The sequence below is a fragment of the Ammospiza nelsoni genome, chromosome 26 (genome assembly GCF_027579445.1).
Source record: "Ammospiza nelsoni isolate bAmmNel1 chromosome 26, bAmmNel1.pri, whole genome shotgun sequence".
Taxonomy (NCBI): domain Eukaryota; kingdom Metazoa; phylum Chordata; class Aves; order Passeriformes; family Passerellidae; genus Ammospiza; species Ammospiza nelsoni.
Window position 1 is genome coordinate 6,169,943 of NC_080658.1, and position 14,840 is coordinate 6,184,782.

At 53.8% G+C, this 14,840-nt stretch overlaps 1 protein-coding gene across 3 annotated transcripts in view; it reads left to right on the plus strand.

Annotated features, from left to right (window-relative positions):
* Positions 1-1,299: 1,299 nt before the first annotated feature.
* Positions 1,300-14,840, plus strand: part of MRC2 (mannose receptor C type 2) — a 28,848-nt gene continuing 15,307 nt past the window's right edge. The window contains exons 1-6 of one of the 3 annotated variants that reach the window (XM_059489317.1): positions 1,300-1,475; positions 12,271-12,669; positions 12,945-13,118; positions 13,305-13,469; positions 13,642-13,755; positions 14,444-14,587. In XM_059489317.1, coding sequence (XP_059345300.1) covers positions 1,361-1,475; positions 12,271-12,669; positions 12,945-13,118; positions 13,305-13,469; positions 13,642-13,755; positions 14,444-14,587 — 1,111 coding nt within the window. In that variant the 5' untranslated portion in view covers positions 1,300-1,360. Of the gene's footprint in view, positions 1,476-10,126; positions 10,162-11,951; positions 12,670-12,944; positions 13,119-13,304; positions 13,470-13,641; positions 13,756-14,443; positions 14,588-14,840 lie in introns of those variants that run through there. The other 2 variants (XM_059489318.1, XM_059489316.1) reach the window with 2 other exon arrangements.

Consider the following 14,840-nt stretch of genomic DNA (forward strand, 5'->3'; position numbering starts at 1 on the left):
GAGGGTTTGCATCCCCAAAGCCCATCCTGGCACCAGCTTGGAGGTCCTTCCTGCATCACTGGGAAACAACAGATTCCTTTATTTTCTGAAGAATAGCCAATATATGGCTGGCTCACACCCATTCCTCACCCCCTCAGGGGTTTGTGCCATCTTGGGGCCAGATCCTGCTTCCTCCTCAAGGGAGCTCTGCCATCAGCTTGGTCTCCTCAAAAGCATCATCTCCCCTCAATCTGTATGGCTGAGTCTGTGTTTCAAGGACTGACTGACTCTCCCTGCACTGCTCAAATCCCAGGAGAGTTTGAGGAGGTAAGGCTTCTACACCCTTACGGATGCTCCCACAAGAATGGGCACCATGAGCATCACCCAAATGCACCAAATGGATGTAAAAAGCCAGGAATATGCCTGCTTCCAGTGTTTTCCATGTATACTGCCTTCTTTGAGTGGCTTTTGTGGCCATGGGCAGCCCTGCTGGAGTGGAGGTGTGAAAATAAACGTTTAAAAGTTCTTTAAAAGTTTTTAAAAGCCTTTTATGTTCAGCTCTGGATGTGGAGCCTACATTGGATATTGTGGACGTTCTTTGTCTCATGCCCGAAGCAAAACACCAGAAGTTGGAGAGCTGCACCAGCACCCCATAGCTGGAGGGATTGGGCTTGTGGTGGGAGGTGTAGTGAGCCGTGTCCAACCTCAGCGTCCGCAGCTGAACTGGGAGCTGCCTAGCTCCGTACCGCAGGGATGGATGGAGGAGGATCCAGCTGGGCTGGCTGTGCTTGGAATGAGATAACTCTGCCTGGCACCCAGAGGTGCAAGCGACGTTGTGTGGCGGGAGTACAAGGCAGCCCTTGGCTCCTCTCCCCGGCCAGGTGGGGTCCCACGCTGGCGACCCGCAGCGGGACCGGCGGCACCGCGGGCATCTCCCCCACGCCCTCCGCCCCGTACCGAGGCACTGCGGCCACCCGGGGTGTGGAGAGGGCTGCGTGGGTATCTGCTGCGGGAGCCAGCCATCCCCGAGCGTCTGCAGGGATGCCCTGGCCCGGCTGGGCTTCATTCCCGGACCCCCGGCCCCAGCGATGCGCTGCAGCGGGCGGAGCCCCCCCGGGCTGGGGCCGTGCCCCGCTCTCTCGCCGCCGCTGGGCCGGACCCCGGTCTGCTGACGCAGTGTCTGAGCCCGGCGAGCCGGCTTCAGTTTTTTTTTCTTATTTTGTAACATTTCTCCCCCCCCCTTTCCCGCTCGCGTCCCTCCTCCTCCTCCTCCTCCTCCTCCTCCTTCTCCCCCTCCCCTCGCCCCGCTCCCCGTCCGCGTTCCCGGCTCGGCAGGAGCGGCAGGAGGGGCCCGAGCGGAGCGGAGCGGGCAGCGCCGGGGATGGGGCGCGGCTCGGCGGGACCGCGGCCCGTCTGCTCCGCGCTGTGCCCCCCCCTCCGCGGCCCCCTCTGCTGCCTCCTCGGGCTCCAGCTGGTGCTCGGCGCTGCGCACCCAGGTGGGACCGCGCTCTCCCTCCCTCACTGCACTTTCCCGAGTTTTCTTACGGGGGGAAAAGGGGGGGCGAGGAGCCAAACCACGGCGAGGAGCCGGAACAGGGCTGGGGACGCCCCCCCGGCCGGGCTCCCCCGGGGCGGGGGTGGCGGGACCCCGGCGGCGGCGCGCAGGGCGGGGGGGTCTGCCTCGCTCTAACGCGGATCGCATCGCTGTGGCCTATTTCCTCGCGGAATGTTTCATTTGCTTTTACTACGGTTTGTTTTACTCCATCCCTCTCCGGTCGTGGTGCCTTCCGCCGCATTTTGTTTTCTGCAGTTTGGTCGCGCCGTGTTTTCTTCCCGTCCCGCCGCGTTTTCACTCCCTTTTATCACTCTTGAGTTTAACTCCCCGCGCCAAGCGGCCACGCAGCGCCGGCCGAGGCGGCGGAAACGCTTCCGCGGCCGCTGGAGGGGCCAGGGGGGCTCCGGGCCTAGGGCGGCCCCGGCCCGCGGCGCTCCGCAGCCCCTGGCCGGCCCTTTGTCTCTCGGGGACCGCAGCTCGCCGAGCGGGAGGTTGGGAAGGGGCCGAAGGGAATTGTTGGAGCTTGCCGCCCTCTCGCATCCTGACCCACTCCCCTCTCCCGACGTGTTAATCTGATGAAAAAGATTTTCATAAAATCTTTTTTTGATCGGATCGGGGCCCGAGTGTCTATTTGCAAACTTTTTTTTTTCTTCTAGTAAGTCTTCACAATAAAGTCAACGGGTTGTATTGTAGCTTTTTTTAACCTTCTGAAGGCACTACGAGCCAGACGCTGGAGGCTCCTCTTCGTGGCCCCTGGAATTGCCGTTTGAGACCCTTTTCATCCCAATACCGTCTAGCCTAGAACTAAAGAACTGCTTTTGGGACTTCCTTGAATTATTTTGGCTCTATTCAGAAAATTTTAAGATTTGAAAAGAGCAAAATTGACTACTTTTGCCCGAAAAGAACTGTAATCCCTTGGCCTATTTTGTCAGAGCACATTTAGCAAATCCAAAGCAGCCTTGGAAGTGGCAGCATAGGAACACACTGATCCCCTCTCCCATCTCCCCTTGCCCCCCCAGGGCTTTCCCCTCTCCCCTCAGTTTCACAGTGCCTGGGGTGCCTCACTCAAGGGGCAAACATGGACTCGATGACGGTGGGCAGCAATCCCAGGCAAGCAAGGGGTCGGTTCTGGCATCAGAGGAGAAGCTGCTTGGCTGGGAGATGGAGAAAGTAGGAAGCAATGGGAAAGGAGACCCCTCACCCTGGGGCACTTGGAAGAGTGGTCAGGGTTTGCTGCTGTTTGTAGACATCTCAGCTGGACTTCTCACAGCTGAATTCCTGTTAGACCTCCCCATAATTTACTTGAGGGCCGTGAATTCCTCCTTCTGTGGGCTTTTAGGGGGTTATTTCATTTCAGCCAGGTTTTGCTACCTTTACAGGCTGACTCTGGCTGTTTCATCCCAAAAAATGTCAGTGGGCTCCAAGTCTGGCAGTTGTGAGGACAGAGGCACCTCTATCCCGGCCTGGGGCGGGAGCGGTGGCGGCCGAGCCCGTGCTGGGCCTGGGCGAGGAACAAGGCGGCTTTCAGCGGCCGCCAGGGCCACGTCACTCACGCCTCGCTGGTGCTGAGCACCCCCCAGCCCCACTGTCAGCTGCTCCTGCCCTGCATCAGTCCTGTTTCTGACCTGGTGGGTGAAGGGGGCAGAGGATGGCACCAATGGAGGTGCCACATCCAGGATCCCCCAGCACCAGCCCGGATTGCAGCTCAGAGAGGATCCTTACTGGGAGTTTTGGATCAGGATGGAATAGTCCCAGGAGTTCCTTGTTCACAAGGATGCTTTCAATGGGGGCCAGCCCAGCAGACAAGCATTGATTCCCCTGGGGAGCTCTTGCTTCTTTGAGAGGTTTGTGCCAAACCCTCACCTCCGGGATAGCCAGAAAGTTGGAGCAGAGCTCTTGGCTGGAGGTTTGGGGCTCCTTGCTGGAATATCCTTCAATTCACCCATCTGTGCAGCGTTGTGTGGGCACCTGCATGCCTTCTCAGGGAAACTGAGGCAGCAGCTGCCATCCTGCCATGGCTGCAGGCAGGACAAGGTCCTTATCTCAATGCCAGGACTTGGTGCTGGATCAACTACCCACCTATCCAGTGCTCAGTGTAGGTCCTGCCATGTCAGCTGTGGGTTAGAGAGAATGCAGAAGGGACCTGGAAAGAATTTACAGCCTGTAGAGCAAACACAGCCGCCTTTCCATTAATTTGCCCCCCATTTTCCCCTTTCATAATGGAAATAGCTTGTTGCATGGCAAATGCAGTCCCAAGAAATTATATCTCGATCTTCTTCAGACTGTTTGGGAGCAGGAAAAGGGGTCAGAGCTGGAACCTGGCAGGGCACAAGGGACAGTGGAGACCTCACCTCCCCGCCATTTGCAGCCACAGCAGCACTGGGATGTGGCAGCAGGCTTGGGGATGGGGATGACAAGAGTGAAAAGAGATTTAATTTAACCTTCCGTGCAAAACTGTTCGACTGCAAATCTGTCCTCTTCCCCTAAAGCCGCCCAGCTGGTGTGGGGACCCCAGGTGGTTTCCCATGGGGAGGTGCTCCTTGACAGCGTGTGCAAAGGCGTTTTCAGGCATTGAGGTCTTGGTGATGGTTAAAGCCACGTGGCAGATTTTTCTCTCTGGTTTCATTTTCTCTCTGGCTGGATTTTGCACCTTTCCCTGCAGGCAGAGGCACTCTCTTTAAGTATTACTTCCTTAAGTATTTTCCAAGGAAACGTTTTGCCCCAAAATCAAAGCAAATGTGTGCTGAGGGTGCTGTCGTCCCTCTGTACTAAATAATTTTTTCCAGATGATAAATCCATCACAAGAGGCTCTGGTCCCATTGACTCGGTGGGTGCTTGGAGCAGGGAAGGGAAGGCTTTGGTCCAGCTCTGCCAGAGGTCCCAGTGCTGCACGATCATCATGCTCTGCTCAGTTCCATGAATGTGGCTGGATCTTGGGTGGGAGGGGGAGTGGTTGCTGCCCTCCCACCCACTCCAACCCAGCCTAAGCCAGCATTTCCTGATCGGTTGTTTAAGCAATTTGTAAAATTTGTTTCTTCACGTGCAGTGAGGAGCAGGATTTTAATTAATCTGAACTGTGCACAGCTCGCAGAGCATCAACATTTTTCTCATTCCTAAGATTGCTTGGAGCCCAAAAGAGACCCACACAGATGCTCTTGTTCTTAAAGAGCCCATCTGTAATTTCTTAAAGATTAGAAGATGATTAGTGGATTGACTTGCAAATTCCTGGGAGCACTCTTTAGTCTGGGAGCAAAGGTTTGGTGCTTTCAGGGGGCACAGAGTATTTTCCAGTATAATTTCCATGGGGAAATTATACTACTGGGGAAGGGGCCTCTGACAGAATTTTGGACACACAGCTGGGTTGATGCTGGAACTCCCAAAAGAAATGGGGATGTCTGTCTTCCTCCACTTCTCCACTGCACTTTGTGATGTCGCAATAGGGACGCATATGGGATTTTCCATGTAAAACAGCCTTGTTTGCAGGATGGTGCATAGGTGGAATGGACAGATGGAGCTTTTCCCCATTCCTCTGTCTGAATCCCGACACGGCAGCTTGGGGCTCTGTAGTAAAGGTCCCATTACCCCGATAATGGCCTGGTCTGGAAGTGCTGGGCATGAGGCAGATAAAGGGCAGCTGGTGGGAAGTTTCATGGTAAATATAATTTTAATTTAAAAATATATATGTATGTGGGACACCAGAGACTGCCCCTGGTAGTGTGAATGTTCTTAGGTTTGGTGAATAGGGGTGTCCCTGTCCAGAGACAGTGATACCACTGCTCAGGGAAGGAACATTAGGAGTGGTGCTGGAAAAACAGTAGAGAAGAAATCTATGGATCTTTCATAATTTTGGGGGGAGTTTCTTTAGTAGTTTTGAAATATTTGATAAGTCCTCTGCCAACTGTGCTGGAAGCACCTTGTCTATGAGGTGCTTGTCTATGTCAGGGCTGTCCTGCGTGTCACATCACACCACTGGGGGTCTGGGGTGCTGGTGGCTGAGGGAATGGGGACAGTCAGAGGATCTGGGACCAGAGCAGTGCTCAGGGGTGAGTGACCACTGTGTCCTGGGAGAGAGCCTTTGCCTCTCCCACTATGTTCTTGGTGGAATCCATTGCATTCCTCCATCCTGGCTGGAGCCATTCGAAGGATAGTGCTGCCTTCATGTCCCTGCATTCCTTGGGAGTCAGAACCTCTGGATGAATGCAGCTGCTGCAGGGCTGGAGCCTGGGCCAGGTCTAGGGAGAAATTGGAGAAAATTTCCATCCTTCTGTCCTTTGCTGGGTGCTGGAGGGCAGATTTTGGGGCTCTTGTCTCCCTTGTGGCCACTGCTGTGGTGAGTCCCTTGGGCTGCCAAGGGACAAGCATCCCTTCTGGAATGCATTCATTCATCTGTGACCCAGGCAGGATGTTGGGAGAATGGGCTTCTTAATGTCTGTAGAGAGGCTGAAGTGAAGTATGGGGCCCCTTTCCAAAGCCTTTGTGAGACAACAGGAGTGAGCAGGGTGGTAGGTAGCCGTCAACATTGCAGCCAAGTAAGGAGCTCATCACGTACAGCTCCTACCATACAAACAACAGCTTCTCTCTGTCTGCTGGGCCAGCCAAGAGAAGTTTCTCAGCTCCAAGTGGACATCCAGCCTCTCCATACCCTCCATAGCCAGATTATCAGAAGCTTCACTTTCTTCTTTGCAGCCAGAGGTCCTTAATTCCCTGAGGTCTGTTTTTAAAACGAAACAACAACCACCCTCTTTTATTCTGAAGCTTGGCTTGGAGCACCCAGAGCTGCTTCTGGCCCCAGCCTAGCCTCAGGGTTGTGCTGTGCTGACTGATGCTGTGGGATGTTGGGCATCATTGCTCATTTGCTACTGTAAACCTCTAATTTAGGAGTGTCAGGGGTGGGGGTTGTGTCTCCTCTCAGCTCAGGAGCAGACAGGACTGGTGCCTTTCTTGAGCCAGACATGTCCTGGGCCTGCCAGAACGGCTGCATTTCCTTCCCTTTTTTTTTTTTTTTTTTTTTAGTCTGAAGTTCCTCTCTAAGGAGTTGCATGGAGTTACCGATGCCAGAGGCAGCTGGGGGTGAGGTAGAGCCGTGATGTCCCTCCTGCAGGCTGGGAATGCTCTCGTGTCCCATGATCGCTGGCAGCAGGGATGCTCAAGCTCTGCTGTTGGGAGCTCCCATGGGCACAGCTGATGCTTTTATCGCTGTTTCCCATTCCCAGCCCATAGAAGGATGCACAGGCTTCTTTCCTTTGGCCAAAAATTGGTGCTCTTCATGGCAGTGGCTGTGCTTTTTGCTCTTCTCCGCACCAAGACTGTAAGCATCAGCCATGCCTGCGCTGACTGCTGGAGCTGGACTTTGCTGGGAACTTCTCTCCAGCAAGGGGATTTTCCTCCAGAGGAATAATTTGTCCGGTAATATGAAATTCAAGGTGGAGTTGGGACTTTTCTGTGACCCTCAGCAGAACTGTCTGGGCATGGTCAGGGGCAGTCCTGGGGTCCTCCCCTCCCAAATGTCACTGGAAGGTGAATTGTTGGGCTGGTCTCTCCCGGTTCCAGCAGTTCCTTCTCTTCCTCAGGGCTGTGCAAGCTGGGCCCAGCTGATGCTCTGTCAGGTGAAACTCTCCTGTGTTCCATGAGCAATGATTTTTGGTTCTTTGTGGAGTCCCAAAATGGCTTGGGTTGAAAGGGTCCTTAAAGACCCAGGGGCACCTTCCACTAGTATGGACTGCTTCAAGCTCCATCCAGCCAGGCCTTGGACATTCCCAGGGGTGGGACAGTCACAGATTCTCTGGGCAACCTGTGCCAGGGCCACTCCACCCTCACAGGGAAGAATTTCTTCCCATTTAACCCTGCCCTCCTCCAGCTTAAAGCCACTGTCCTGTCACTCCAGGCCCTTGTCCAAAGTCCCTGTCCAGCTCTCCTGGAGCCCCTTTAGGCACTGGAAGGAGCTCTAAGGTCTCCCTGGAAACTTCTCCAGGCTGAACATCCCCAGCTCTTCCAGCCTGACTGTATTTTTGGTCATATTTTTCTATGTTTTTTTTAATGCCAGGGGAATTTTTCTTCTCTGCTGCTGATCTTTCCCCCATACTTGGTGCATCCCCACCATGTTTATTGTGAATGAGTTCCCAGTTCCCACAGTTTTTCACTCATCATGGCCATGTGGGTTTCAGAGCCACTGCTCACCCTTGGGCTGCAAAAATGGGCTGAAAAGATGGTGTTTTGGAGTAGGTGGCTTGGGGCTACTATGCTCTGTTTGCTGGCAGGTGAGAAACATTACATGAGGATGTTCAGGCTGAAATGGGGATTCCTTTCTTCACCTTGCAAGTGAAGGGTGGGTTTCTTGCTGTAGGACGTTACAGGTAAAACCTTTTCCTGGGCTCACAAATCCAAATGAAGGTGTTAGCAAGCACAGAGGGCTGCAGCCCCTGAGGGAGCTCATGAGTCTCAGAGTGCCAGTGGAGCCCTGTTTGCTGGCATGGCTAGGGCACCTTGTGGGCTTCAAGTTTTTGCTGCCTTTACTGGCTGGTTTGGAGCAAATCAAATCCAGCGTGTGTCTGCAGCACAGGAATCTCCAAGGGGGATCCGTCCCTGTGGCTCCAGAGGTGTTCAGCCTCCTGCACAAGCAACTTGGAGCTGTGTTTTTTGGGACATCCCACATAAAGGGGAACATTGAGTGAGAACAAGGGCAGGGAGCACCTTTCCCAGGGCAGCTGCAGGGCAGGGATGAGTTCCAGAGGTTTGCAAGGGGCTCTGGCATCACACGGTGCCATGATCACCCTCAGCAAGGAGCCAGAGAGGTGGCAGGGGCTGCCAGGGATGTGGTATCAGAGCCTGGCAGCACTGACACGTTGGGGACAGCATTGGCCTTCAGTTGTAACTGAAGCCAGAGCCCTGGAGCTGCTCCAGTCCAGGATAACTGGGACTGGGGTCCTTTTTTGAATTTGCTCCCTGCTGGTGATAGGAGGGTGACAAATGCAATGGAGCAGGGATGCTCTGGGTGTTGTGGGTGCCTGAGCTGGAATGTGTTTGGGGCTGGGTGATGCCAAGGATGCCCATCCGTGCTGTGCTGCAGGGCTTTCTCTGTCCACTGTCCTTGTGGCCTCTCTCATCCAGTGCTGCCCACAGTCCCCAAAACAGCTGAAAGTTTGTGCAGTTTTCCATATTTGCTTGAGGATGGTAAAGCTGTTGTGGAAAGGGTTGAGCTGAGTTCCTTCACTTCAGGCTTCCTGCTGGCCAAGAACTTGCTTTTTTTGAGTAAGAAGAATCTGGAGCCAGTACAGGGTGTAAAAGCTCCCTTGAGGGCTGCCTCAAAAGATGGCAGCTTCTCCATCTCTGCAGTGTTCAGCCACCAGTGCCAAGGCCAATTTCTCCTGTGGTGCTCAGGCATGAGCGCCCAGTATTTCCCACGAGGGTGAGGAGAGTGTTTCTGCTGGCAGAGCCAGTGTCCTGCTGTCAGTGACAGTTCCCCCTGTCCCCACCATCACACTGCCTTGTAGCACCAGCTGCTTTCTGTGATCCCACCAGCAGGCTGCAGGCAGCATCCCAGCGGATGCATGGCTGGAGCAAGGCACCATCCTTGATGGAATGTGTGGGATTTTGCTTTGCTTTCACAAGTCCTCCACAGAGGAGGAGGACCAGGATGCGATGGGTTAGAGCTGCTCCAAGCTGGCCCTGCTCAAAAGAGGGAGGATGCAGGAGGGAGGGACGGAGTGTGCCAATACCAGCCCTGGTTTAATTTTGGTGATTTCAGGCAGATCATGCAGCAGGATTGTGTTTTCCTTGTCCTGTACCAGAGGACAGCCCCTCTTTGGGAAGGATCTGCAGGTGTTGATGTGATTTGGTTTGCATAACTGGGGGGCGTTTGGAAAGTTCTGCATGTGTGATTTCAGGTCCACAGGTGGGTACCAAAACCTGAGGAACATCTCTGGAAGAAGTCAGCCATAGCTGTGCCATGGCTACTGAGGGGAGTGCAGGACAGCAGGTCCTGGAAAGGATGAGGACATTCCCAGTCTCTTTGGGATGCTCCTCTGGAGCCACCTCCTGCAAGGATCAGGTTTGCTCTGCAGAATACCAGCTTGGGGAAGGGAATTCATTGATCCAAACTTGCCTCCTCCCACCCAACTAAACATGTATCCTGGGGTCAGGAATGCTGAATGCTCCTTTCAGTGCCCAGGAGCTTATCCAAGCACCACTGCCAATGTCATGGATACCATGGACCCAGTCTATTCCAAATTCTGTAGAAATTAGGGAAAGAAAGGTGTATTTTTGATGAAACACCGCTTTGCTGCCTTGTGTTGAGCTCATGCAGGTCATCCCCCCCGCAGTGCACAGTGAGCAGTTTTGCTGGAAGAGCTGAGGGGGATGCCAGGGCTGAGCTGGTGCTGGAGCTTTCCCATTCCTCCATGGCCCAGCTGACCCTGGGGACACACTGCTGGCCTCTCCTGCCTTCTGTGAGCCAATGGGCTGAGCTGCTTGCGGCATGCAGGGGCTGCCCAAATCCCATAGCCTATAATTTCCTGCCTCCCGCTCTTCTCTTTTTAGAGTAAAATGGTATTTTGTGCTTCTCTGGCCCCGGGCCTGCCCCCTCCAGTCTGGATGGCTTCCTTGAATGTGGTGCCACTGCAGGACCACTGGTGAGTGTGGCCCTTGCATGGTGCTGCCAGCCCCACTGTGGCACTGAGCACCTTGACACCGATTCCCGAGCTGCTCCAGGGCTTTTCCAACCTGGTATTAAGTTTTTCTTGAAAGACAGGGCTCACAGATGTCCTGTTGCTGTTGCTGTCTGTGGTGATGCTCATAGTAGAGCAGCTTTTCTGTTCTAAGGAGCAAAGCACTAGTGTTTGGCTCCTTGCAGAGGAGCCACTGTGGTATCAGGCCCCAGGGAGGCCTCATCCTTCTCCAGTGGGTCACAGCACTGATGCTGCATCACCCAAACCCGCTTATAGACCCCCACAGCCCTGGTGCTGGAGGGGCTTCACTGCCCTCTCTTTAGGTGGGAAGGGGAAAGCAATGGTGTAGGTGTGGGAGAAGGTGTTTGGTGGGAGAAGAGTTGATCTCCCACTGTCCAGGTCGGGATCAGGCCAGTTCCAGCTGGAGAAACACCAGCACCAGCTTAAGGAGCCTGAGCTTCGGCCAGCCAGAATCAGCCCTGTCTAGATTTTTGCTTCTTTTCTCACTTGCCATGATTTTAAAAATATTTTCAGTGAAATGAAATGTTTCATTAACATGAAATAAATAAATTAATTAAATAAAATTTAATTTTATTAAATTAATTAAATATTAAATAAATATTTAAAATTAAATAAAGCCCTGCAAACAAGCTTCACGTTTGTTCATTTGACATAATCAAAAAAATGTCATCTGGGCTGGGGAAGGGGCCTCTGACAGAATTTTGGACACAAAGCTGGGTCGATGCTGGAACTCCCAGAAGAAATGGAAATGTCTGTCTTCCTCCACTTCTTTTTTCCTCTCATACACAGAGCAGAAAAGTTCTGTGAATCAAGATGTTTGTTGCTTGAATGTGCAGGAGCTGTCTGTAACAACTGAGCTGGGCCAGGGTGAGGTTGTGGGGAAATAGGAAATGAAAACCTTTTCAGCGCAAAGAATTCATACAATGGCAAAAAAACAAAGCAAACCAAAGCTAAATATAGTGGGGCCCGTGAGTTCACTTGGACTTCTGGTGAATGTTTGTGGTGGAAAAAAAGTTGGTGTTTTATAACAAAGAACAACAAAAGTGCTGATGTTGATGTGGTGCTTTAGGAGGATTCTTGCTGGGGTGTTGGGATAAGAAGAGACAGTGACAAGCCCTAAGGTGGCTTTTTAGCTTAGAAACATTCATTTGAAGAAATAAAGTGTCTTTTAAACTTGACACATCAGCTGGAGCAGCATGTCCCAGCCTAATGTCTGGGATTTACTGGTTTGTGCAGGTTTTGGGATAAAGTCACATGGTGGGGGTCAGGGAATTTTCTTGGGGAATCATGGTTGGCCTGTGGCAGCAGGCAGGACTGTGGAATGTGTGTGGAGTTAGGGTTGATCTCAGCCTGCCTTCCCTCATCGGCTGCACCTCTGTCTGCTGGCAGCAATTCCCCTCACTTGGCTTCCGCCTCCCAGTGCATGGGCTGGGATTCCAAAGGGTCCTGACATGACATTTTGTATTTGCTGGGACTGGGGCTGTGCAGGCACTTTCCTTCACAGGATGGGAGACCTTCCCCAGCAGTTCCTGTTTGCTCCATAGTTTTTAGCAGGTCCCCAGACACACATCACAGCAGTGATGGATGCGCTATTTCCTTGCTCTGTTTTTCTCCGCCTGGAGCAGATGGGTGGTGTGAAGCCATTGGCTTCTCAGCACTGGCAGCGTGGCAATGCCTGGGAATGCTGCAGCCAACTGCTGCCCATGGGAGGTCAGTTTTGAGCAGCTCTAGCAATGCAGTTAGCGTGGGTGAGCACTTTGTGCTGGGTCCCATGCCCAGGAGCCACCCTTGGTGATGCCACAGTAGATACAGACACCCACCTGTGTCACTCTGCCCGCAGCCCACCAGCGGGAATAGACATTGGGGCAAACCCTGATTCAGTGCTGAAGGGAAGTGGTGGTCCCCAGCATGCCAGGTGCTGTGCCCAGGGATGCATGCCAAAACTTGCTTTGCACAGAGCCAGAATGTCCTGTCAAGAGTCAGGGCCATGCGTGGCACATATTGAATCTCACCCCTCAATGCTTTCACCCTTTCCGTTTGTTCTCTCCCCAGACTCCAAAGTCTTTCTCATCTACAACACGGGCACGCAGGGCTGCCTGGAGACCAAGGACTCGCTGGTGCGACTGGCCAAGGGCTGCAACGCCAGTTCCACAGCCCAGCAGTGGAAATGGGTCTCCCGAAATCGCCTCTTCAATGTGGGGGTCATGCAGTGCCTGGGAGTATCATGGCATGGCACCAATGCCACAGCAGGGCTGCACCTCTTGGCCACCTATGAGTGTGACCGTGAGTCAGTCAACATGCGCTGGAGCTGCCGTGGGCTTGGGGAGCAGCTCTCGCAGCATCTAGGTGCCCGCCTGGGCAATTCCTCCCTGGACAGGGGGGACCAGGTGCATGGCTCACAGTGGAGGACGTACGGCACCGAGGAAGATCTGTGCTCCATGTCCTACTCTGGTAATGCCTCCTTGGGCACTGGTGTTTTCCTGTAACTCAAACCAACCCCAAAATGTGAGCTGAGGCTGTGGTGCTGCAGCAACTGGGTCCTGCCTGGGAAGTTCAGTCCCAGCTTGTTGGGGCTGCAGAACCAGGCAGAATCAGGGCGATGGGGAGTGGGAAGCCTCCGGGCACTGCACAGCCCCCCACACTCAGCCAACCTGCACCCCTCACCCCAAATCTCCCTCCAGCCCCCATAGACACATCCTCAAGCAAGGCCTCCTCTTTTCTCTCAGAGATTTACACCATCCAGGGCAACTCCCATGGGAAGCCCTGCACCATCCCCTTCAAGTACGACAACCAGTGGTTTCACGAGTGCACCAGCACAGGACGGGAGGATGGGCACCTCTGGTGTGCCACCACCCAGGACTATGGCAAGGATGAGCGGTGGGGCTTCTGCCCCATAAAGAGTAAGTAGGGGGACACATCCCATGGAAAAAAGCAAAAACCCCAAATCCCCTCTTAGGGACTTCCAGGCTTCTCATCTCCCCCTGTGAGCAGTCTGCAGTGCCAGAGCAGCATGTTGTTGGGGTTTATTGGGTTATTGAGGATTTTCTTGTGTCTGTGTTGGGTGCTCACCCTGCTCATCCCCACAGGCAATGACTGTGAGACCTTTTGGGACAAGGACCACCTCACAAACAGCTGCTACCAGTTCAACTTCCAGTCCACCCTGTCATGGCAGGAAGCCTGGAATAGCTGTGAGCAGCAAGGGGCCAACCTGCTGAGCATCACAGAGATCCATGAGCAGACCTACATCAACGGTGAGATTCTGGCAGCCTATCTGTGTACTCCTCATCTGGAGCAGAGCTGATGGCAATGTGGGCATTGCCACTGCCAGTTTGCTCTGCTTGCCCCACGTTTGAGGGGGTGACAAGCTGAGGACTGAGCTGGGCTGGGGGACTGAGTCTGCCCTGCTGGCTGTGTTGGCTACAGGTCTGTTGACTGGGTACAGCTCCACGCTCTGGATTGGCCTGAATGACCTGGACATCAATGGAGGCTGGCAGTGGTCGGACAACTCACCCCTCAAGTACCTCAACTGGGAGAATGGTGAGACAGGGGAGGTTGTGGTGGTGATGGGGCTTGAGGAACACCCAGTGATCACCAGAGGTGGCTCCATGGCAAGGGAGGTGGCCCAGGCTGCTGCAGGGACAGAGAGCCCCAGGGGCCTGTGTAACAGCCTGGGATCTCTGTGGAGCTGGAGCAGGGACACAGGGTGCTAAGGGGGAATTGGCCCTCTGCAAACACTCGTTGACCCTGTGGATAACGTGGATTGTCATTCCTTGTTTGGTGAGTTGCTGCATCCCTGCTTAGTGCTGGAGTGTGGCTGAGGAATGGTTCCCAGCTGCAGACACCCATCCCTAACCCTGGGGTACTCAGAGGGAAGAGGGCCCATTGATCATGCCTGGTGCCATCACCCAAAGGCATTTGGGGGAAAACAGTGATACTCTTGGAGGAGGTTTGAGGACAGGTGGGAGAAGTTCAGGTCTGGTATTTTGACCCATTGACTGCTGTTGACATTTCCAGGTAAAACAGTGACCCTTTGCGTTCTTGTTTATTGAGGCACTATAAATAATCCTGGGCACTATAAATAATCCTGGGGTCATGTCTTCGTCATGCAAAATAACAAAATAAAAGGGGTTTTAATGGTGTTGAAGCCGGGAGAGCTGCATTGGTGGCTCTGTCCTGACTCCTCCTTATCCTCAGTAGCCTGTCCCCTCCTTATCCCATTCTCCAGACCAGCCCGACAACCCCAGTGAGGAGAACTGCGGGGTGATTCGCACCGAGTCGTCCGGGGGATGGCAGAACCGCGACTGTGGCATCGCCCTCCCCTACGTCTGCAAGAAGAAGCCCAACGCCACGGCCGACCCCTTCCTGGCGGGTGAGCAGAGGGTGACCAGCACTGGGAATGGGCCAGCTCCATAACCCATCTGGTGCTCCCACCTCAGCATGATCGGGGGATGCCGCCCATATAGGTGCCCCTGGTATCCTCAGCTTGCTGGTGTCCTAAGTGTGCAGAGCAAGGCTTGAGCTCCCTAGATTTAGGAAAAGTCATCCCCAAGGAACATTTCCAAGAAGTGCTTTATGCCATTCCAGGTTGTGTGGTAAGGGAGGGATGGAGAGCAGCTTGTCCC